Below are 23,453 nucleotides of genomic sequence, written 5' to 3' on the forward strand. Positions count from 1 at the left end.
GGCACAGGGCGAGCTGGGCTGTGCTGGGGAATGAGGGCTGCCGTGCGTAGAGCAGGTGCAGGATAAGCTGGACCGAGGAGACGCACTGGCGGCCAGATGCGCTGAGCAGGCACACTCCTTCCTGGCTGAGTGCCAACTCTAGCACGGCAACGCTGCGGAGCCCGTACCGACCGCACCGGACTGTGCGTGCGGATGGGTAAGATAGTGCGCATCACCCCGCAATGCATCGCTCGCCCCTCTGCACGTCTGCTCAGTCGTGCCCTCTCTGCCAGTACCTCCTTCCGGAATCTTGCGTCAAGCTCGGCGCTCGACTCCTTTCTCGGCTCCGGTTTGCTCCACAGCTCCCTCCGAATAGCCCGGGAAGTTAGGTCAGGTTTCCCCCTGACCTAGCAACACTCCCCTTATGCCTCTCCACCTCCTGAATAGGAGGATACAACGCCTCGTACCTCCATCGTTCCCTCTTTGCTTCCTCCAGCTCCGCCTTCGGGCGCTGGTACTCCCCAGCCTGGCTCCATGGACCCTTGCCATCGAGGATCTCCTCCCACGTCCATGACTCCAAATACTTCTCCTGCTGCTCCCACTTCCGCTGCTTGGTCCTTCTTTGGTGGGTGGTTCTGTCACATCTGTCGGAAGGATTGGACCAAAGCGCAGCGTGTTGAGTGCTCATCTTCTTTTATTTATGAGTGAACACTTAAACAAAATATAACAAATGACAAAACTACAGTTATGTAAGGTACTACACTACGACTATACGAAAAAACAACCACCCTCCAACCCAAAGGAAAAGACAGGCTGCCTTACTACTTAATGACCCCTTTACTGGTCAGGACGTGACACACGGAGAATATTTTGTGCAGAATTCTGCGTGCCAATTTGGTGTTTGTCCTATTTTGTGAATTCTTGGTTGGTGAGCGAACCCAATACCTCACAACCGTAAAGGGCAATGGGTTCTATAACTGATTCAAGTATTTTTAACCAGATCCTAATTGGTAGGTCAAATTTTATGTTCATTTTTGATGGTGTAGAAGGCCCTTCTTGCCTTGTCTCTCAGATCGTTCACAGCTTTGTGAAAGTTACCTGTGGCGCTGATGTTTAGGCTGAGGTATGTATAGTTTGTGTGCTTTAGGGCAACAGTGTCTAGATGGAATTTGTGGTCCTGGCAACTGGACATTTTTTGGGACACCATTATTTTCGTCTTACTGAGATTTACTGTCAGGGCCCAGGTCTGACAGAATCTGTGCAGAAGATCTAGGTGCTGCTGTAGGCCCTCCTTGGTTAGGGACAGAAGCACCAGATCATCAGCAAACATTTTACTTCAGATTCTTTCTCTCTCTATCTGTCTGTCTCTCTCTGTCTTGGAGGTTATTCAGACTAGCTACTGGGTGATAGATAGTTTTGAGATTGGCGTCTCAGTGGGCAGAGCAGTCAGGGTGGGCAGACAGCCCTGTGGAAAAAAGATCTCTGATTGTGACCCAGCAATCACTGTGAGTGGCCCTGCAGCTCTACTGCAATCACACAGAGCAGCCAGGGGGACTGACTCACACTGATTAGATTTTCCACTGATTAGGCCTACACATAGATAGGAGATGGCTGACCAATGGCTATTCTGTGTGTGTTTGTTTTCCAACTCTTTTTCCGGTAAGTCTGGTTATAAACAGTGTGTGGAAGTTAGCATGAGGTAGAATTGTTTTATTTTACCTTTATTTAACTAGGCAAGTCAGTTAAGAACACATTTTTATTTACAATGATGGCCTAGGAACAGTGTGTTAACTGCCTTGTTCAGGGACAGAATGACAGATGTTTACCTTGTCAGTTCGGGGATTTGATCGAGCAACCTTTCAGTTACTGGCCCAACGCTCTAGCCACTAGGCTACCTGCCGCCACATAGACTAAAGGGAAGTGTCTTTCATTTTATATGTGTATTTTGTTGTCGGAGGTAAGCTAGTTTAAATTGTTTTAAATTGTTTTTAATCATAGCTAAAGTTTGTATTGACACGGATTCCAAGACGCGGTCAGCCTTTACAGCTGGGACCACAAGTTTGTGTCCCAGATTCCTGTTAAGTAGCAGTTAGCTGCTAGCCATCATGAAAACAGAGCAGGCTAACGCTAGCAGTGCTAGCCCACCGTTGTTTTTGTCCACGGCTGGGCACAAATGTGTGAGATGTTTTCAACACACTCACAAGATAAGGTGGAACTGGAAAATGGACAGGGATATTCATAGCTCATCTGTAAATAGCCCTCCAATTTACCTCATCCCCATAATGTATTTATTTATCTTGCTCCTTTGCACCCCAGTATCTCTACTTGCACATTCATCTTCTGCACATCCTACCATTCCAGTGTTTAATTGCTATATTGTAATTCCTTCGCCACCATGGCCTACTTATTGCCTTACCTCCCTTATCCTACCTCATTTGCACATGCTATATATAGATTTTTATACTGTATTATTGGTTGTATGTTTGTTTATTCCATGTGTAACTCTGTGTGGTTGTATGTGTCGAACTGCTTTGCTTTATCTTGGCCAGGTCGCAGTTGCAAATGAGAACTTGTTCTCAACTAGCCTACCTGGTTAAACAAAGGTGAAATAAATAAATAAAATAAAAATAAATGCATCTAAATGCACCACCATCAAGCAGCTTAGGGAAGAGATCCTCCGGCTGTTCGGGTGAGAGAAAAGCATAGCCTGCTTTCTAAATGCACCACCATCAAGCAGGTTAGGGAAGAGATCCTCCGGCTGTTCGGGTGAGAGAAAAGCATAGCCTGCTTTCTAAATGCACCACCATCAAGCAGGTTAGGGAAGAGATCCTCCGGCTGTTCGGGTGAGAGAAAAGCATAGCCTGCTTTCTAAATGCACCACCATCAAGCAGGTTAGGGAAGAGATCCTCCGGCTGTTCGGGTGAGAGAAAAGCATAGCCTGCTTTCTAAATGCACCACCATCAAGCAGCTTATGGAAGAGATCCTCCGGCTGTTCGGGTGAGAGAAAAGCATAGCCTGCTTTCTAAATGCACCACCATCAAGCAGCTTAGGGAAGAGATCCTCCGGCTGTTCGGGTGAGAGAAAAGCATAGCCTGCTTTCTAAATGCACCACCATCAAGCAGCTTAGGGAAGAGATCCTCCGGCTGTTCGGCTGAGAGAAAAGCATAGCCTGCTTTCTAAGTACACCAACCTTGCTGTAACCAAGGCAAACCAAATCTCCTATAGCAAAGCTGTCGATAAATCAGGCGCCGTTGACCTGTCCCAATCCAACAGACAGAAGTTAAGCTTAACTTCGCAGCCCTTGGGAGACTGGACACTCACAAGGCATAGGAGATCGGGGAGGCAGTCTAGCAACCCTTCATCTATCCAATAAGATCCAATCCCGCTATCAAATAGCTTTTCCCCGCTTGAGACAGACCTACTAGCCCCGGGAGTCAGCACGAATCCTGGGTGTATACCACCAGCCGGTAGCTGCCAAGTGGCACCCTCCCCCACGGCCACCGCAGTTCAGTAGACTACCATCATTGTGGGCAGCTCGATGGTGAGAGATTTTTGCCTGACCACGATCTGTGGACCAACCAAGGTCCACTGTCACCCAGGAGTCCGTGTCCATGACATCAACCCTGTCCTGCCTCGGTTCTGGCCAACTACTCCAATATTGACACCATCGTCACTAGGTGAACTGAGGGAGGACTACAATTTGTTTAAACACCCTCTCTCACACAAGGAAGAGAACAATTATCTCTGGCCCCCAAACGTGGTACCGAAGGGGTTCGGAATGTTTCAGCTGACTCTTTGCCCTGAACGTGTACCTGAAGAAACTTTGCAACGATAAGAATGTCTCTTTTTGTGACAACTTTGATTTGGAGTGGGAGCAGGCTACAAGCTTGGCACACCTGTAATTGGGGAGTTTCTCCCATTCTTCCCTTTCAGGTCTCTTCAGAGATGTTCCATCGGGTTCAAGTCCGGGCTCTGGCTGGGCCACTCAAGGACATTCAGAGACTTGTCCCGAAGCCACTCCTGCGTTGTCTTGGCTGTGTGGAGTGGGAGGCCCCGGTGCACAACTGAGCAAGAGGACATGTACATTAGTGTCTAGTTTGAGAAACAGATGCCTCACAAGTCCTCAACTGGCAGCTTCATTAAATAGTATCTGCAAAACACCAGTCTCAACGTCAACAGTGAAGAGGGATGCGGGATGCGGGATGCTGGCCTTCTAGGCAGAGTTGCAAAGAAAAAGCCTCAGACTGGCCAATAAAAATAAAAGATTAAGATGGGCAAAAGAACACAGACACTGGATGGTGGAACTCTGCCTAGAAGGCCAGCATCCCGAAGTCGCCTCTTCACTGTTGACGTTGAGACTGGTGTTTTGCGTATACTATTTAATGAAGCTTCCAGTTGAGGACTTGTGAGGCGTCTGTTTCTCAAACTAGACACTCTAATGTACATGTCCTCTTGCTCAGTTGTGCACCGGGGCCTCCCACTCTTCCTTCTAATTCAGTTAGAGCCAGTTTGCGATGTTCTGTGAAGGGAGTACTACACAGCGTTGTACGAGATCTTCAGTTTCTAGGCACTTTCTCACATGGAATAGCCTTCATTTCTCAGAACAAGAACAGACTGACAAGTTTCAGAAGAAAGTTATTTGTTTCTGGCCATTTTGAGCCTGTAATCGAACCCACAAATGCTGACACTCAACTAGTCTAAAGAAGGACAGTTTTATTGCTTCTTTAATCAGAACAACAGTTTTCAGCTGTGCTAAAAATTTCAAAAGGGGTTTCTAATGATCAATTAGCCTTTTAAAATGATAAACTTGGATTAGCTAACACAACGTGCCATTGGAACACAGGAGTGATGGTTGCTGATAATGGGCCTCTGTACGCCTATGTAGATATTCCAATAAAAACATGCCGTTTCCAGCTACAATAGTCATTTACAACATTAACAATGTCTACACTGTATTTCTGATCAATTTGATGTTATTTTAATGGACAAAAAAGGAGCGTTTCTTTCAAAACAAGGACATTTCTAAATGACCCCAAACTTTTGAACGGCAGTTTATATATATTTGGTGCCCTGCTGATAAATACATAGAGGTTCTCTGCTCAGTACTGTATATAAATACATAGAGGCTCTCTGCTCAGTACTGTATATAAATACATAGAGGCTCTCTGCTCAGTACTGTATATAAATACATAGAGGCTCTCTTCTCAGTACTGTATATAAATACATAGAGGCTCTCTGCTCAGTACTGTTCTCCCCATCATCATTATGTTTGTTTACAGATTAGCTCAATGACAGCAGACCACATCAGATCTGATCAACCTCATATTCCACAGTCTTATGTTATGTCTAAACCAGCTTGACAGGCTGACCTGGGGAAGTCACTGTGCTGCTCTACTACTCTCTAATCCCATGTTCTACCAACCTCAGAGAGAAAGAGACAGAAAGAAAGAAAAGGAGAGTGAGAGACGAGAGAGAAGGAGACGAGAGAAAAGAAGAGAGAGGTTATTTAACTATAGTGGCACCATCTTTCATTCCCTAGGGGGTTGGCTGTGTGTGTGTGTGTGTGTGCGTGCGTGTGCGTGTGTGTGTGCGCGTGTGCGTGCGTGTACCTTAATCTACTTTGGCTCTACTGCTGGCTGGGTGGGGATCATTAGCCAGATCATAGGCCACAGTTTCTGCAGTGGGTGGATGGATGGAGGGGTAGAGGATAAAGAGTTGGATTAACAGTAGCACCGGTTGTTGTTTTGGGGTGGGGAGGAGGGGTGGATGTGTGGGAGCTTTGTGTGTGGATTAGTTTTTGATTTGATTTTGTTATTAAAGGGTGGATAAGTGGTTTAATGCATTAGCTGATGGATGGAACCACCAATGCACATGGATGGATGTGGGCAGGGAGTATAGGGAATTAGTTAGTGGTATGTTTGTGACACGTGGCCTATTTAGCTCCTCAGGCCAATCACAGTTCACTAGTAATCTATACACTATCAGACTACTGATGACATTACATTGCATCAGGACTGTTCTAACCTAGGGCTTGGCAGTATACCGTATTTTACCATATACCGGTATTGATACACTGACCGGTTTGGGTTTTTACTTTACCTTCTATAACAGTATTTGAATGTTTGGTTTGTCAAATGTGATACGGCGTGTGTAATGTACAATTTTATAATTTACTTCGCTACTTGAGTCATCTCTCTCCGCTCTCGCTCTCTCTCCGTGCTGCTTTCCACACAGACTTAGCCCAGCCCCGTGTCACTCAAGGAGTGCATTTGTTGTTCTCTGACCACAAGACACTTGCGTCCAGTCTTTACATGGGCAATGCAGCACATTTTAAAAATGTTTTTTAAACACATTTTTTATTTAACCTTTATTTAACTAGGCAAGTCAGTTAAGAACAAATTCTTAATTACTATGACGGCCTACCAAAAGGCAAAAGGCCTCCTGCGGGGACGGGGGCTGGGATTAAAAATAAATAAATAAATAAAATATAAATATAGGACAAAACACACATCACAACAAGAGAGACAACACAACACTACATAAAGAGAGACCTAAGACAACAACATAGCAAGGCAGCAACACATGACAACACAGCATGGTAGCAACACAACATGACAACAACATGGTAGCAACACAACATGGTAGCAGCACAAAACATGGTACAAACGTCATTGGGCACAGAGAACAGCACAAAGGGCAAGAAGGTAGAGACAACAATACATCACGCAATGCAGCCACAACTGTCAATAAGTGTCCATGATTGAGTCTTTGAATGATCTACACATGAAACAATGTTGATGACAGCAATGCTGTTTTCTTTTTGCTTCTTAATATAAATCCACTAGCGTTCTATAATGACACTATTAGTTTGTGTTTCTTATATCAGCAAACAGCTAGTTTGTCTTTTCTTAGTAATTTGTGCCTAAATCTTGTTAGCCATTAATGCTAATGCTAATCGCTGGCTAGCTAATAAATGTACTGAGTCAGAGCAAACATAACTAGCTATACAGCCTGATAATAGCAGTGATGGTGTAGACCTACATCTGCATGTTTTTTGTGAAACAGTATCTTCTAAATCAAAGAGGAATAAGCGAAGCCGTACGTGACAGTGTGGAAATGATCTCAAATGAGTGCAGGAAATACAGAAATTGATGAAAATGCTGAAAAAGTTGAATTGAACATAATAAAACAATCAGAATGGAGGAAGACTCATTGAAATAACTTGTAGAATGTACGTGTTGCCACCCTAGGATCACTCACTGCTCATAAAGCAAATGTGGAACTTGTATTATTCAAAAACATCAAATACCGTCAGATACCATGATAACGTCTCATTTAACAAAATACCATGATAACGTCTCATTTAACAAAATACCATGATAACGTCTCATTTTAAAAAATACCATGATAACGTCTCATTTAACAAAATACCATGATAACGTCTCATTTAACAAAATACCATGATAACGTCTCATTTAAAAAAATACCATGATAACGTCTCATTTTAAAAAATACCATGATAACGTCTCATTTAACAAAATACCATGATAACGTCTCATTTTAAAAAATACCATGATAACGTCTCATTTAACAAAATACCATGATAACGTCTCATTTAACAAAATACCATGATAATGTCTCATTTAACAAAATACCATGATAACATCTCATTTAACAAAATACCATGATAACGTCTCATTTAAAAAAAATACCATGATAACGTCTCATTTAAAAAAAGACCATGATAACATCTCATTTAACAAAATACCATGATAACGTCTCATTTAACAAAATACCATGATAATGTCTCATTTAACAAAATACCATGATAACATCTCATTTAACAAAATACCATGATAACGTCTCATTTAAAAAAAATACCATGATAACGTCTCATTTAAAAAAAGACCATGATAACATCTCATTTAAAAAAATACCATGATGTGATATTTTGGCCGTATCGTCCAGCCCTATTCTAACCCTAAAGCGTCAGGGGCCGTATCGTCCAGCCCTATTCTAACCCTAAAGCGTCAGGGACTGTATCGTCCAGCCCTATTCCAACCCTAAAGCGTCAGGGGCCGTATCGTCCAGCCCTATTCCAACCCTAAAGCGTCAGGGGCCGTATCGTCCAGCCCTATTCCAACCCTAAAGCGTCAGGGGCCGTATCGTCCAGCCCTATTCTAACCCTAAAGCGTCAGGGGCCGTATCGTCCAGCCCTATTCTAACCCTAAAGCGTCAGGGACTGTATCGTCCAGCCCTATTCCAACCCTAAAGCGTCAGGGGCCGTATCGTCCAGCCCTATTCCAACCCTAAAGCGTCAGGGGCCGTATCGTCCAGCCCTATTCCAACCCTAAAGCGTCAGGGGCCGTATCGTCCAGCCCTATTCCAACCCTAAAGCGTCAGGGGCCGTATCGTCCAGCCCTATTCCAACCCTAAAGCGTCAGGGGCCATATCGTCCAGCCCTATTCCAACCCTAAAGCGTCAGGGGCCGTATCGTCCAGCCCTATTCCAACCCTAAAGCGTCAGGGGCCGTATCGTCCAGCCCTATTCCAACCCTAAAGCATCAGGGGCCGTATCGTCCAGCCCTATTCCAACCCTAAAGCGTCAGGGGCCGTATCGTCCAGCCCTATTCCAACCCTAAAGCGTCAGGGGCCGTATCGTCCAGCCCTATTCCAACCCTAAAGCATCAGGGGCCGTACCGTCCAGCCCTATTCCAACCCTAAAGCGTCGGGCCGTACCGTCCAGCCCTATTCTATATTTAGAGCAACTTGGGCATGTGTGGATCTCTGCTCTCCTCTCCTCTCCTCTCCTCTCCTCTCCTCTCCTCTCCTCTCCTCCTCCCTCCTCCTCTCCCTCCCCCCTCCCCCTGTGTCTATCCCTCCCAGGTCTTTACTACACCTCTGATTCAGTGTGCTGAATTAATCAAATCAAATGTTATTTGTCACATATGCCAAATACAACAGCTGTAGACCTTACAGTGAATTGCTTACTTACAGGCCCTAACCAACAATGCAGTTAAAAAAAAATTGATAAGTAAAAAATTGAAAATAAGAGTAACAAATAATTAAGGAGCAGCAGTAAAATAACAATAGCGAGGCTATATATAGAGGGTACCGGTACAGAGTCAATGTGCGGGGCAACGGTGTAGAGGTAATTGAGGTAATATGTACATGTAGGTAGAGTTAAAGTGACTATGCATAGATTATAAACAGACAGTAGCAGCAGTGTAAAAGAGCCCTTTGAATAGCTGTTCATGAGTCTTATGGCTTGGTGGTAGAAGCTGTTAAGAAGCCTTTTGGACCTAGACTTGGCACTCCGGTACCGCTTGCCGAGCGGTAGCAGAGAGAACAGTGTATGACTAGGGCGGCTGGAGTCTTGGACAATTTTCTGTATACCTGACACCGCCTGGTATACAGAGGTCCTGGATGGCAGTTGAATGAGAGGAGAGAGAGAGATGAAAGAAAGTAGAGGAGAGGATGGAGAGAGGAGAGGATGGAGAGAGCAGAGGATGGAGAGAGGAGAGGAGAGGAAGGAGAGAGGAGAGGAAGGAGAGAGGAGAGGATGGAGAGAGGAGAGGAGAGGAAGGAGAGAGGAGAGGAAGGAGAGAGGAGAGGATGGAGAGAGGTTGGAGGCCATGATGACATCTCTGATGTGCGTGACTAAACAATGTAGTATTGTCTCATACTACTCTCTCCGTCCTCTCATCTCTCCTTCCTCTCCTCTCTCCTTCCTCTCATCTCCTCTCTCAATCCTCTGCTCTCCTCTCCTCTCTCCATCCTCTGCTCTCCTCTCCTCTCTCCACCCTCTCCTCTCTCCATCCTCTGCTCTCCTCTCCTCTCTCCACCCTCTTCTCTCTCCACCCTCTCCTCTCTCCATGCTCTCCTCTCTCCATCCTCTCCTCTCTCCATCCTCTCCTCTCCTTTCCGTCCTCCCCTCTCCTCTCTCCATCCGCTGCTCTCCTCTCTCCATCCTATGCTCTCCTCTCTCTCCCTCCTCTCCTCTCTCTATCCTCTGCTCTCTTTTCTCCATCCTCTCTCCTTTCTCTCCTCTACTATCTCCATCCTCTCCTCTCTCCATCCTCTTCTCTCCTCTTCCTCGCCTCTACTATCTCCATCCTCTGCTCTCGCTATCTTCTCCTCTCTCCTCTCCTTCCTCTCCACTACACTCTCCATCATCTCCTCTACTTTCTTTCATCTCTCTCGCTCCTCTCATTCAACCCCCCGCCCCCCTTCTCTCTTTGCCCTCGCTTTCTTTTTTTCTCTGGTCCCACTATCTATCTTTCCATCTTGTTTCCACCATCTCTCCATCTGTGCTTAGCTCCATTGTGGCAGAAGCTCAATAATGTAGAGAAAAAAGAACAAAAACATAAAGAGAGAGTGCTTAGGGTTGGGGGATTAACACTAGGTGATATATGCTCTTTTAGGCTGAACCGTGGTGCATTAAAAGCTTTACGGCCTGTTGTCATGGTTTCCAGGAAGACATAATACAGTATGTCACCACGACGGCAGTTGGCGGGAGGGTCGACCTGTTTTCCCGTGTCCTCTGGGGGAACTAATGCCATGTACCGTGACACAGGGCCCGCTGTTCCTGTTAAAGCTGTGCCCTGGACAGTCCCCCCGCCCTGTCCTGCCCTGTCCACCTAAATACCCGCTGACCTGGTTCATACTAAGCCTGGCTGTCTGTCCGCACATTGTCCAAGCCTCCATCTTAAAAAACTATTTTGTTGAACAGAATTGGAAACAATAGATACTAGGTCAAACTGTCTCTCTCTTCCAGGTCAGTTAAACATGATGTGGGAAGATGTTGAATATTGGTATCATGACTTGAATGCAATTTGTGCCACGAATGCTAAAATGTTAGGATGTGGAAACAGTGCCAGGGAAAATAAACCAAAGCATGGATTGTGTGACATCATACCTTGTCCAGTGTCTGCTTACAGGGTCAGGAAACCAATATGTCATTTTGTTATTTGGGTGAACTATCCCTTTAAGCTGGGATCACAGTCTGGTCTTAGTTGAGTGGTGAAAGAATAATTGACATGGGAGTATAGCCTGACTGATGTTCCAGAGGGTTCTGTCCTGGTTTGAGCTATCAGCTAGCCGTAGCTCTGGTCCTCTGTAGAGTAGAAAGGATGAGAAGATTCTCCTCAGGTCTGGGCTGCTGTGGCATGTCCCTCTGTCTGGGTCTCTGTTTGGATAGGAGTTGTGTTTGGATAGGAGTTGTGTTTGGATAGGAGTTTGTTAGGGTAGGATTCCCGTCTCTCTGTTAAGGTAGAAGCTATGTTAGGGTAGGAACCCTGTTAGGGTAGGAGCCCTGTCTCTCCGTTAGGGTAGTCTCTCAGTTAGGGTAGGAGCCCTGTCTCTCTGTTAGGGAAGGAGCCATGTCTCTGTTAGGGTAGGAGCCCTGTCTCTCTGTTAGGGTAGGAGCCCTGTCTCTCCGTTAGGGTAGGAGCCCTGTCTCTCTATTAGGGTTGGAGCCCTGTCTCTTGTTAGGGTAGTCTCTTGTTAGGGTAGGAGCCCTGTCTCTCCGTTAGGGTAGGAGCCCTGTCTCTCTGTTAGGGTGGGAGCCCTGTCTCTCCGTTAGGGTAGGGGCCCTGTCTCTGTTAGGGTAGGAGCCCTGTCTCTCTGTTAGGGTAGTCTCTGTTAGGGTAGGAGCCCTGTCTCTCCGTTAGGGTAGTCTCTCTGTTAGGGTAGTCTCTCTGTTAGGGTAGGAGCCCCGTCTCTCTGTTAGGGTAGGAGCCCTGTCTCTCTGTTAGGGTAGGAGCCCTGTCTCTCTGTTAGGGTAGGAGCCATGTCTCTCTGTTAGGGTAGGAGCCCTGTCTCTCTGTTAGGGTAGGAGCCATGTCTCTCTGTTAGGTTAGTCTCCCTGTTAGGGTAGGAGCCCTGTCTCCCTGTTAGGGTAGGAGCCCTGTCTCCCTGTTAGGGTAGGAGCCCTGTAGGAGCCCCGTCTCCCTGTTAGGGTAGGAGCCCCGTCTCTCTGTTAGGGTAGGAGCCCTGTCTGTCTGTTAGGGTTGGAGCCCCGTCTCTCTGTTAGGGTTGGAGCCCTGTCTCTGTTAGGGTAGGAGCCCCGTCTCTCTGTTAGGGTAGGAGCCCCGTCTCTGTTAGGGTAGGAGCCCCGTCTCTCTGTTAGGGTAGGAACCCTGTCTCTCTGTTAGGGTAGGAACCCTGTCTTTCTGTTAGGGTAGGAGCCCCGTCTCCCTGTTAGGGTAGGAGCCCCGTCTCCCTGTTAGGGTAGGAGCCCCGTCTCCCTGTTAGGGTAGGAGCCCCGTCTCCCTGTTAGCAGAGGAAGAATCTGCAGCTCAGGTTCCTCTACTGTGTATTATTGGCCAGGCAAGGGATGTCAAGTTACACACTGTGGTTCAGTGTGTGTGGGTAGTCAAGTCCAACTAGGAGGTAGAGGGAAAAACTCCCGTTGTTAAAACCCTCCAAAGCCCTTCAATCACTTTAGTGCAGGGTACAGCAGTAGATGATGTCATTGTTGTTGTTGTTGTCCCCCTGGTCCTGTGGTAGTATTAGTAGGCCAGAGGGGCATCCTACGAAGCAAGCTAGATCCATCTACTCAGGGTTTTCTAAAGCTAACCAGCTTCAGTTAGCTTCACATTCCAGCTAAGGCTTCATCCGTACTACGATGGTGGATAATGCTGGTCCGCCTGCCGCTGACTGTAGCAGGCTTGTAACGGCGGGTGCTAGTTGAACGCCCAACTCTTCATTGAGACAATGCTGAAACATCAATCCATGGGCCAGTTAGTGCAAAATGTCATTTGTGCCAAAATAAGAAAAGTTATTTCATTCAGTATTCAGTGTAGTTATTTCATTCAGTATTCAGTGTAGTTATTTCATTCAGTGTAGTTATTTCATTCAGTGTAGTTATTTCATTCAGTGTAGTAATTTCATTCAGTGTAGTAACTTCATTCAGTATTCAGTGTAGTTATTTCATTCAGTGTAGTAATTTCATTCAGTGTAGTAATTTCATTCAGTATTCAGTGTAGTTATTTCATTCAGTGTAGTTATTTCATTCAGTGTAGTTATTTCATTCAGTGTAGTAATTTCATTCAGTGTAGTAATTTCATTCAGTATTCAGTGTAGTTATTTCATTCGTGTAGTTATTTCATTCAGTGTAGTAATTTCATTCAGTATTCAGTGTAGTATTTTCATTCAGTGTAGTTATTTCATTCAGTATTCTGTGTAGTTATTTCATTCAGTATTCAGTGTAGTTATTTCATTCAGTATTCAGTGTAGTAATTTCATTCAGTGTAGTAATTTCATTCCAGTGTAGTTATTTCATTCAGTGTAGTTATTTCATTCAGTATTCAGTGTAGTTATTTCATTCAGTATTCAGTGTAGTTATTTCATTCAGTATTCAGTGTAGTTATTTCATTCAGTGTAGTAATTTCATTCAGTGTAGTTATTTCATTCAGTGTAGTTATTTCATTCAGTATAGTAATTTAATTCAGTGTAGTTATTTCATTCAGTATTCAGTGTAGTAATTTAATTCATTGTAGTTATTTCATTCAGTGTAGTTATTTCATTCAGTGTAGTTATTTCATTAAGTGTAGTTATTTCATTCAGTATTCAGTGTAGTTATTTCATTAAGTGTAGTTATTTCATTCAGTGTAGTTATTTTATTCAGTGTAGTAATTTCATTCAGTGTAGTTATTTCATTCAGTATTCAGTGTAGTTATTTCATTCAGTGTAGTTATTTCATTCAGTGTAGTAATTTCATTCAGTGTAGTTATTTCATTCAGTGTAGTTATTTCATTCAGTGTAGTAATTTCATTCAGTATTCAGTGTAGTTATTTCATTCAGTGTAGTAATTTCATTCAGTGTAGTTATTTCATTCAGTATTCAGTGTAGTAATTTCATTCAGTGTAGTTATTTCATTCAGTGTAGTAATTTCATTTAGTGTAGTAATTTCATTCAGTGTAGTAATTTCATTCAGTATTCAGTGTAGTTATTTCATTCAGTGTAGTTATTTCATTCAGTGTAGTTATTTCATTCAGTGTAGTTATTTCATTCAGTGTAGTAATTTCATTCAGTGTAGTTATTTCATTCAGTGTAGTTATTTCATTCAGTGTAGTTATTTCATTCAGTATTCAGTGTAGTTATTTCATTCAGTATTCAGTGTAGTTATTTCATTCAGTGTAGTAATTTCATTCAGTGTAGTTATTTCATTCAGTGTAGTTATTTCATTCAGTGTAGTTATTTCATTCAGTGTAGTTATTTCATTCAGTGTAGTAATTTCATTCAGTGTAGTAATTTCATTCAGTGTAGTAATTTCATTCAGTGTAGTAATTTCATTCAGTGTAGTTATTTCATTCAGTGTAGTTATTTCATTCAGTGTAGTAATTTCATTCAGTATTCAGTGTAGTTATTTCATTCAGTGTAGTAATTTCATTCAGTGTAGTTATTTCATTCAGTATTCAGTGTAGTAATTTCATTCAGTGTAGTTATTTCATTCAGTGTAGTAATTTCATTCAGTGTAGTTATTTCATTCAGTGTAGTTATTTCATTCAGTGTAGTAATTTCATTCAGTATTCAGTGTAGTATTTTCATTCAGTGTAGTTATTTCATTCAGTATTCTGTGTAGTTATATCATTCAGTATTCAGTGTAGTTATTTCATTCAGTATTCAGTGTAGTAATTTCATTCAGTGTAGTTATTTCATTCAGTGTAGTAATTTCATTCAGTGTAGTTATTTCATTCAGTGTAGTTATTTCATTCAGTGTAGTTATTTCATTCAGTATAGTAATTTCATTCAGTGTAGTTATTTCATTCAGTGTAGTAATTTCATTCAGTGTAGTTATTTCATTCAGTGTAGTAATTTCATTCAGTGTAGTTATTTCATTCAGTGTAGTTATTTCATTCAGTGTAGTTATTTCATTCAGTGTAGTTATTTCATTCAGTATAGTAATTTCATTCAGTGTAGTTATTTCATTCAGTGTAGTTATTTCATTCAGTATTCAGTGTAGTTATTTCATTCAGTATTCAGTGTAGTTATTTCATTCAGTGTAGTAATTTCATTCAGTGTAGTAATTTCATTCAGTGTAGTTATTTAATTCAGTATTCAGTGTAGTTATTTCATTCAGTGTAGTAATTTCATTCAGTATTCAGTGTAGGAATTTCATTCAGTATTCAGTGTAGTTATTTCATTCAGTATTCAGTGTAGTTATTTCATTCAGTGTAGTAATTTCATTCAGTGTAGTTATTTCATTCAGTATTCAGTGTAGTTATTTCATTCAGTGTAGTAATTTCATTCAGTGTAGTAATTTCATTCAGTGTAGTTATTTCATTCAGTGTAGTTATTTCATTCAGTGTAGTAATTTCATTCAGTGTAGTAATTTCATTCAGTGTAGTTATTTCATTCAGTATTCAGTGTAGTTATTTCATTCAGTATTCAGTGTAGTTATTTAATTCAGTATTCAGTGTAGTTATTTCATTCAGTGTAGTAATTTCATTCAGTGTAGTAATTTCATTCAGTGTAGTTATTTAATTCAGTATTCAGTGTAGTTATTTCATTCAGTGTAGTAATTTCATTCAGTGTAGTTATTTCATTCAGTGTAGTTATTTCATTCAGTGTAGTAATTTCATTCAGTATTCAGTGTAGTAATTTCATTCAGTGTAGTTATTTATTCAGTATTCTGTGTAGTTATATCATTCAGTATTCAGTGTAGTTATTTCATTCAGTATTCAGTGTAGTTATTTCATTCAGTGTAGTAATTTCATTCAGTGTAGTTATTTCATTCAGTGTAGTTATTTCATTCAGTGTAGTTATTTCATTCAGTGTAGTAATTTCATTCAGTATTCAGTGTAGTTATTTCATTCAGTGTAGTTATTTCATTCAGTGTTGTAATTTCATTCAGTGTAGTAATTTCATTCAGTATAGTTATTTCATTCAGTGTAGTAATTTCATTCAGTGTAGTAATTTCATTCAGTTTAGTTATTTCATTCAGTGTAGTTATTTCATTCAGTATTCAGTGTAGTAATTTCATTCAGTATTCAGTGTAGTTATTTCATTCAGTATTCAGTGTAGTTATTTCATTCAGTGTAGTTATTTCATTCAGTGTAGTGATTTCATTCAGTATTCAGTGTAGTTATTTCATTCAGTATTCAGTGTAGTTATTTCATTCAGTGTAGTAATTTCATTCAGTGTAGTTATTTCATTCAGTGTAGTTAGCCTGCTCTGGAGCAGATTCATTCTGAAGAATTTGTTGCCATGTACATTTTCCTGGCTAAAAGGTGAGCCACTTTCTTTTTTGTTGTTGTAAGATTTTATATAAAAAAATGTAAACAATACACAACATACACATACAAACGACAACATCTCACAAACATCCACAACATCACCCCTGCCCGGACCCACCTGCTCACACCCCCATCTGGGTCTCCATTAGGCTCCCGAGTGGCACAGCGGTCTAAGGCACTGCATCTCAGTGCAAGAGGCTCAAATCCAGGCTGTATCACATCCAGGCGTGATCGGGAGTCCCATAGGGCAGTGCACAATTGTCCCAGCGTCGTCCGGGTTTGGCCGGGGTAGGCCGTCATTGAAAATAAGAATTTGTTCTTAACTGACTTGCCTAGTTAAATAAAGGTTAAATAAACAAAATATTAAAAAATAAATAAAAATAAAAACATCTCCAGTCTCAAACTGCACCATTTAGTTTTTCTCCGTCGCCCACACACTTTCAGCATTTAGATAATAAAGCATTTGACCTTTCCATTGTGTTAACGATGGAGGATTGGTTGACTTCCAGTTTTTAAGTATGCATTTTTTCAAGATGATTGACGAGAAAAGTATCGTTCAACCCATCTTGTATCTCACTGCACCCTCATATGGCATGTCTTGGAATATGCAGACAGACGTGTTAAAAGTACATTTTCATTGTAATACTTCTGACAGACAACTTTATAACTCCGGCAATAACTTTTGGATTTTATAACATTCCCAGGAGGCAGGGATTATTGAGTCATTTAAGCAATAAGGCCCGAGGGGGTGTGGTATATGGCCAATATACCACGGTTAAGGGCTGTTCTTACTCACAACACAACGTGGAGAGCCTGGACACAGCCCTTAGCCGTGGTATATTGGCCATGTACCACAAACCCCCGATATGCCTTATTGCAATTACAAACTGTTTACCAACATAATTAGAGCAGTAGAAATAAATGTTTTGTCATACCTGTGATATACGGTCTGATATATTATGGCTGTCAGCCAATCAGAATTCAGGGCTCAAACCACCCAGTGTATAATGTTAGTTTTACACTTAAAGTGAACCACTTTCGTATGAACTTATTGGTCAATTGCACACAAGGTCCAAACAAAATTTTACTTCTGCTTTTATTCCAATCGCTCTGAAAGACACACAATGGTTTTGGAGAGGTGCGGGGGGCTGCCACACTTTTGTGGGGAGTTAAGTGCCTTGCTCAAGGGCACAACGGTAGGAAATGGTATCTAGGATTTGATAGTGACGGCTTTCATGGCTACCTCAATAGGTACATATTATTTATGCTCCACACCCCACGTCCACATCATCCTCTACTCCTTTTTAAATGTCAGTTGATGTGATATACCTGCCTGTAATGTTTGTTTAGTAGCTTCTAAACATAACCTGCAGAAATCATAAGTAGACTTGTCTGCCTGTCTCACACTGCTCTTCTCTGTGTTTTTACCCAGGATCCTTCAGTGCACAAGGTGGCCGGCGGGCGCAAGAAGACTGTGTCCTTCAGTAGCATCCCCTCAGAGAAGAAGGTTTGTTTTTACTTTCTCTTTAAAAATAATAAAGCAGTTTTAGATCTCTGTCTGTAAATAAAAATGAAATGGGTAACACAATTTGAAGGGTACCTAAATAAGGATTTCATAACACTTTCATAACTCATACATAACACATTCATAAGCAGTATATAAGCATTTCATAAATGCCTTCCTCTTCCGCCGCCTCCAGGTGAGCAGCGCTGCCGACTGCCTGGCCTTCATGCAGGGGGGCTGTGAGCTGAAGAAGGTGCGTCCCAACTCCCGGGTCTACAGTCGTTTCTACACCCTGGACCAGGACCTCAGCTGCCTGCGCTGGGAGCCCTCTAAGAAGGATTTGGAGCGTGCCCGCCTGGACATGGCCACTATTAGGGAGGTTAGGACAGGGAAGAGCACTGAGACCTTCCTCCATAATGGACCTGCTGCAGAACATCTGGCTGAGGAGGCAGCCTTCTCTATCATCCATGGGGATGACTACCAGGTAAGAGGTAGCCAGTTCAGTTTAGGCTGCCTTGCCAACTTCTTTTGGAATTGTCATGCCAAGGAGTTGGCAATGGAGCAGAAACAGACTGGCACTCAGGCAAAGGCAAATACAGTGCATTCAGAAAGTATTCAGACTCCTTTTTCCACATTTTGTTACGTCACAGCCTTATTCTAAAATTGATTTACATTTTTAAAAATCTCATCAATATACACACAATACCACATGATGACAAAGTAAAAACAGGTTTTTAGAATTTTTTTCAAATGTATTAAAAATAAAAAACAGATACCTATTTATTTACATAAGTATTCAGACCCTTTGCTATGAGACTCGAAGTTGAGCTCAGGTGCATCCTATTTCCATTGATCATCCTTGAGATGTTTCTACAACTTGATTGGAGTCCATCTGTGGTAAATTCAATTGATTGGACATGATTTGGAAAGGCACACACCTGTCTATATAAGGTCCCACAGTTGATGGAGCATGTCAGTGCAAAAACCAGGCCATGAGGTCGAAGGAATTGTCCGTAGAGACAGGATTGTGTCGAGGCACAGATCTGGGGAAGGGTACCAAAACATTTCTGCAGCATTGAAGGTCCCCAAGAAAACCGTTGCCTCCATCATTCTTAAATGGAAGAAGTTTGGAACCACCAAGACTCTTTCTAGAGCTGGCAGCACGACCAAAATGAGCAATCAGGGGAGAAGGGCCTTGGTCAGGGAGTTGACCAAGATCCCGATGTTCACTCTGACAAAGTTCCCCTGTGGAGATGGGAGAACCTTCCAGAAGGACAACCATCTCTGCAGCATTCCACCAATCAGGCCTTTATGGCCAGACGGAAGACACTCCTCAGTAAACATTGCCCATCCAACCTAGCAGAGCTTGAGAGGATCTGCAGAGAAGAATGGGAGAAACTCCCTAAATACTGGTGTGCCAAACTTGTAGCATCATACCCAAGAAGACTTGAGGGTATAATTGCTGCCAAAGGTGCTTCAACAAAGTCCTGAGTAAAGTGTCTGAATACTTATGTAAATTTCAGTTTTTATGTTTTTTATAAATTTGCAAGCATTTCTAAAATGGCGCCGAAGCAGAAGGGAGACGTTTTACGTGCCCCCAACCGATTGTGTTTTTGTTTGTTTATCGCCAGGTCGTAGTTTATCGCCAGGTCGCAGTTGTAAATGAGAGCTTGTTCTCAACTGGCCTACCTGGTTAAATAAAGGTGAAATAAAAAAATAAAAAATCTGCATTGTTTTTTTACTCATTTTGTACATAATGTTGCCGCTATCGTCTCCCACAGTGACTGTACGTACATACCCCAACCAGAAGCCATGGATGACAGGCAGCATCCGCACTGAGCTAAAGGCTAGAGCTGCCGCTTTCAAGGAGCGGGACTCTAACCTGGAAGCTCATAAGAAATCCCGCTATGCCCTCCGACGAATCATCAAACAGGCAAAGCATCAATACAGGACTAAGATCGAGTCGCTCGTCGGATGTGGCTGGGCTTGCAAACCATTACAGACTACAAAGGGAAGCACAGCCGAGAGCTGCCCAGTGACACGAGCCTACCAGACGAGCTAAACTACTTCTATGCTCGCTACGAGGCAAATAACACTGAAACATGCATGAGAGCACCAGCTGTACCGGGAGACTGTGTGATCACGCTCTCTGCAGCCGATGTGAGTAAGACCTTTAAACAAGTCAACATTCACAAGGCCGCAGGGCCAGACGGATTACCAGGACGTGTACTGCGAGCATGCGCTGACCAACTAGCAAGTGTCTTCACTGACATTTTCAACCTCTCCCTGTCCGAGTCTGTAATACCAACATGTTTTAAGAAGACCACCATAGTGCCTGTGCCCAAGAACACTAAGGTAACCTGCCTAAATGACTACCGATCTGTAGCACTCACATCTGGGAATGCTATTCATTGACTACTGCTCAGCATTCAACACCATATTGCCCTCAAACTCATCAATAAGCTAAGGACCCCGGGACTAAACACCTCCCTCTGCAACTGGATCCTGGACATCCTGATGGGCCGCCCCCAGGTGGTAAGGGTAGTTAACGACACATCCGCCACGGTGATCCTCAACACAGGGGTGCGTGCTCATTCCCCTCCTGTACTCCCTGTTCACTCATGACTGCACGGCCAGGCACGACTCCCAACACCATCATTAAATTTGACGATGACATAACAGTGGTAGGCCTGATCACCGACAACAATGAGACAGCCTATAGGGAGGAGGTCAGAGACCTGGTCGTGTGGTGCCAGGACAACAACCTCTCCCTCAACGTGATCAGGACAAAGGAGATGATTGTGGACTACAGGAAAAAGAGGACCAAGCACGCCCCCATTCTCATCGACGGGGCTGCAGTGGAGCAGGTTGAGAGCTTCAAGTTCCTTGGTGTCCACATCAACAACAAACTAACATGGTCCAAGCACACCATGAGAGTCGTGAAGCGGGCACAACAAAACCTATTCCCCCTCAGGAGACTGAAAAGATTTGGCATGGGTCCTCCGATCCTCAAAGGTTCTACAGCTGCACCATCGAGAGCATCCTAACTGGTTGCATGGCAACTGCTCAGCCTCTGACTGCACAGCACTACAGAGGGTAGTGCGACCGGCCCAGTACATCACTGGGGCCAAGCTTCCTGCCATCCAGGACCTCTATATCAGGCGGTGTCAGAGGAAAGCCCTAAAAGGCCACCCTAGTCATAGACTGTTCTCTCTGCTACCGCACGGCAAGCGGTACTGGAGTGCCAAGTCTAGGTCCAAGAGGCTTCTAAACAGCTTCTACCCCCAAGCCATAAGACTCCTGAACATCTAGTCAAATGGCTACCCAGACTATTTGCATTGCCCCCCCCCCCCCCCTCCACACCACTGCCACTCTCTGTTGTCATCTATGCATCGTCACTTTAATAACTCTACCTTACATGTACATACTATATCAATTAACCGGTGCCCCCACACATTGACTAGATGTATCGGCACCCCCCTGTATATATTGTTGTTTTTTACTGCTGCTCTTTAATTACTTTAATTACTTCTATCTCTTATTCTTATCCGTATTTTTTTAAACTGCACTGTTGGTTAGGGGCTCGTAAGTAAGCATTTCACTGTAAGGTCTACACCTGTTGTATTTGGCGCATGTGACAAATACAATTTGATTTGATTTAAAAACCTGTTTTTGCTTTTTCATTATGGGGCATTGTGTGTAGATTGATGATGGGGAAAAAATGATGTAATCAATTTTAGAATAAGGCTGTAACGTAAGAAAATGTGGTAAAGGTGAAGGGGATTTACTTACTTTTTGACTTGTTTTACTGGGGGAAAAAATGTGTTTAATTGAATGTGATTTGTATTTCCTAGTCTCTGGACCTGGTAGCTCTCTCACCTGACGTGGCCAACATCTGGGTAACGGGGCTGCGTTACCTGGTGTCCCACCCCTCTGTCATCGGGCATGGAGGGGGGGCAGGTGGGGGAGGAGGTCTGGGAGAGGGGAGCATCATAGGGGAGGGTAGCCTCGGCAGTAAGATGAGGAGGGATTGGCTGGCCGCAGAGTTTGCCGAGGTGGATGAGGATGGATACGGGGTCGTCACAGAGGATACGGCCGTGGCAACCATCTGCAAGCTGTGTCCTGGGATCAAGGAAGCTAAGGTGTGTGTGTGTGTGTGTGTGTGTGTGTGTGTGTGTGTGTGTGTGTGTGTGTGTGTGTGTGTGTGTGTGTGTGTGTGTGTGTGTGTGTGTGTGTGTGTGTGTGTGTGTGTGTGTGTGTGTGTGTGTGTGTGTGGAGACGGGGACGGGACTACAGTTAAACTAGAGGGGTGATTGTCTTCATAGCTGTCTTACTATCTGTCCCGGCATCAAGGAAACTTAAATAAGAGGACTGGGGTAGAGTTAGAAGAAAGACTAATACTGTATATATGTTAACTGGAGGTAAACTAGACAGAGTAGAAAAGGTTTAGAGATGATTAGAGTTGAGGTCAATTCCGTTATCAATTCAATCAATTATGGCCCTGTTTCTTCTATTAAATTGTCTGTGATACTTATGATAGCAATAGTTACTATAACAGTTTGAATTATAAAAATGATTGTCTTCATAGCTGGATATCTAATGTAAATATGGAACATGCTCTAGGTGGGTATCCAACCTAGTTATGTAAGCTTTACTTATACTTAGTAGCATGGTGGGTGTACAGATTGAGTCTGCAATGGTGTAGTCACACCTGTGGTTCCTGGTTCCTACCCATTACACCTCTCAGTAGGAGTCTACAGGAAACCCTGTGTAAAACACAATGCCTTAGCTTACCTCAGAAAGATATATCTTTCTGAGGTAAGCTATATATATATATATATATCTTTCCTGTAGACTCCTACTGAGAGGTGTAATGGGTAGGAACCAGGAACCACAGGTGTGACTACACCACTGCAGACTCAATCTGTACACCCACCATGCTACTAAGTATAAGTAAAGCTTACATAACTAGGTTGGATATCCACCTAGAGCATGTTCCATATTTACAAAATTGTCTATTTAAAATAACATCAAATTGATCAGAAATATAGTGTAGACATTGTTAATGTTGTAAATGACTATTGTAGCTGGAAACGGCAGATAAAAAAATGGAATATCTACATAGGCGTACAGAGGCCCGTTATCAGCAACCATCACTCGTGTTCCAATGGGAGGTTGCGTTAGCTAATCCAAGTTTATAATTTCAAAAAGGCTAATTGATCATTAGAAAGCCCTTTTGCAGTTGTGTTAGCACAGCTGAAAACTGTTGTACTGATTAAAGAAGCAATAAAACTGTTCTTCTTTAGACTAGTTGAGTATCTGGAGCATCAGCATTAGTGGGTTCGATTACAGGTTCAAAATGGCCAGAAGCAAAGAACTTTCTTCTGAAATTCGTCAGCCTATTCTTGTTCTGAGAAATGAAGGTTATTCTATGTGAGAAATTGCCAAGAAACTGAAGATCTCATACAACATTGTCTACTACTCCCTTCACAGAACAGCGCAAACTGGCTCTAACCAGAATAGAAAGAGGAGTGGGAGGCCCCGGTGCACAACTGAGCAAGAGGATATGTAAATTATAGTGTCTAGTGTGAGAACAGATGCCTCACAAGTCCTCAACTGGCAGCTTCATTAAATAGTATACGCAAAACACCAGTCTCAACGTCAACAGTGAAGAGGCGACTCCGGGATGCTGGCCTTCTAGGCAAAGTTGCAAAGAAAAAGCCATATCTC

General features: G+C 43.1%; 1 protein-coding gene across 1 annotated transcript in view; it reads left to right on the forward strand.

The window, feature by feature from the left end:
• LOC106582372 (inactive phospholipase C-like protein 1) overlaps positions 1 to 23,453 on the forward strand; it is a 128,544-nt gene that overhangs the window by 74,796 nt on the left and 30,295 nt on the right. Inside the window, exons 2-4 of the mRNA XM_014165430.3 lie at positions 17,652 to 17,726; positions 17,920 to 18,207; positions 21,578 to 21,865. Coding sequence (XP_014020905.3) covers positions 17,652 to 17,726; positions 17,920 to 18,207; positions 21,578 to 21,865 — 651 coding nt within the window. The remainder of the gene's footprint in view (positions 1 to 17,651; positions 17,727 to 17,919; positions 18,208 to 21,577; positions 21,866 to 23,453) is intronic.

The sequence above is a fragment of the Salmo salar genome, chromosome 21, assembly GCF_965601325.2.
Source record: "Salmo salar chromosome 21, fSalSal1, whole genome shotgun sequence".
NCBI classification, from domain to species: domain Eukaryota; kingdom Metazoa; phylum Chordata; class Actinopteri; order Salmoniformes; family Salmonidae; genus Salmo; species Salmo salar.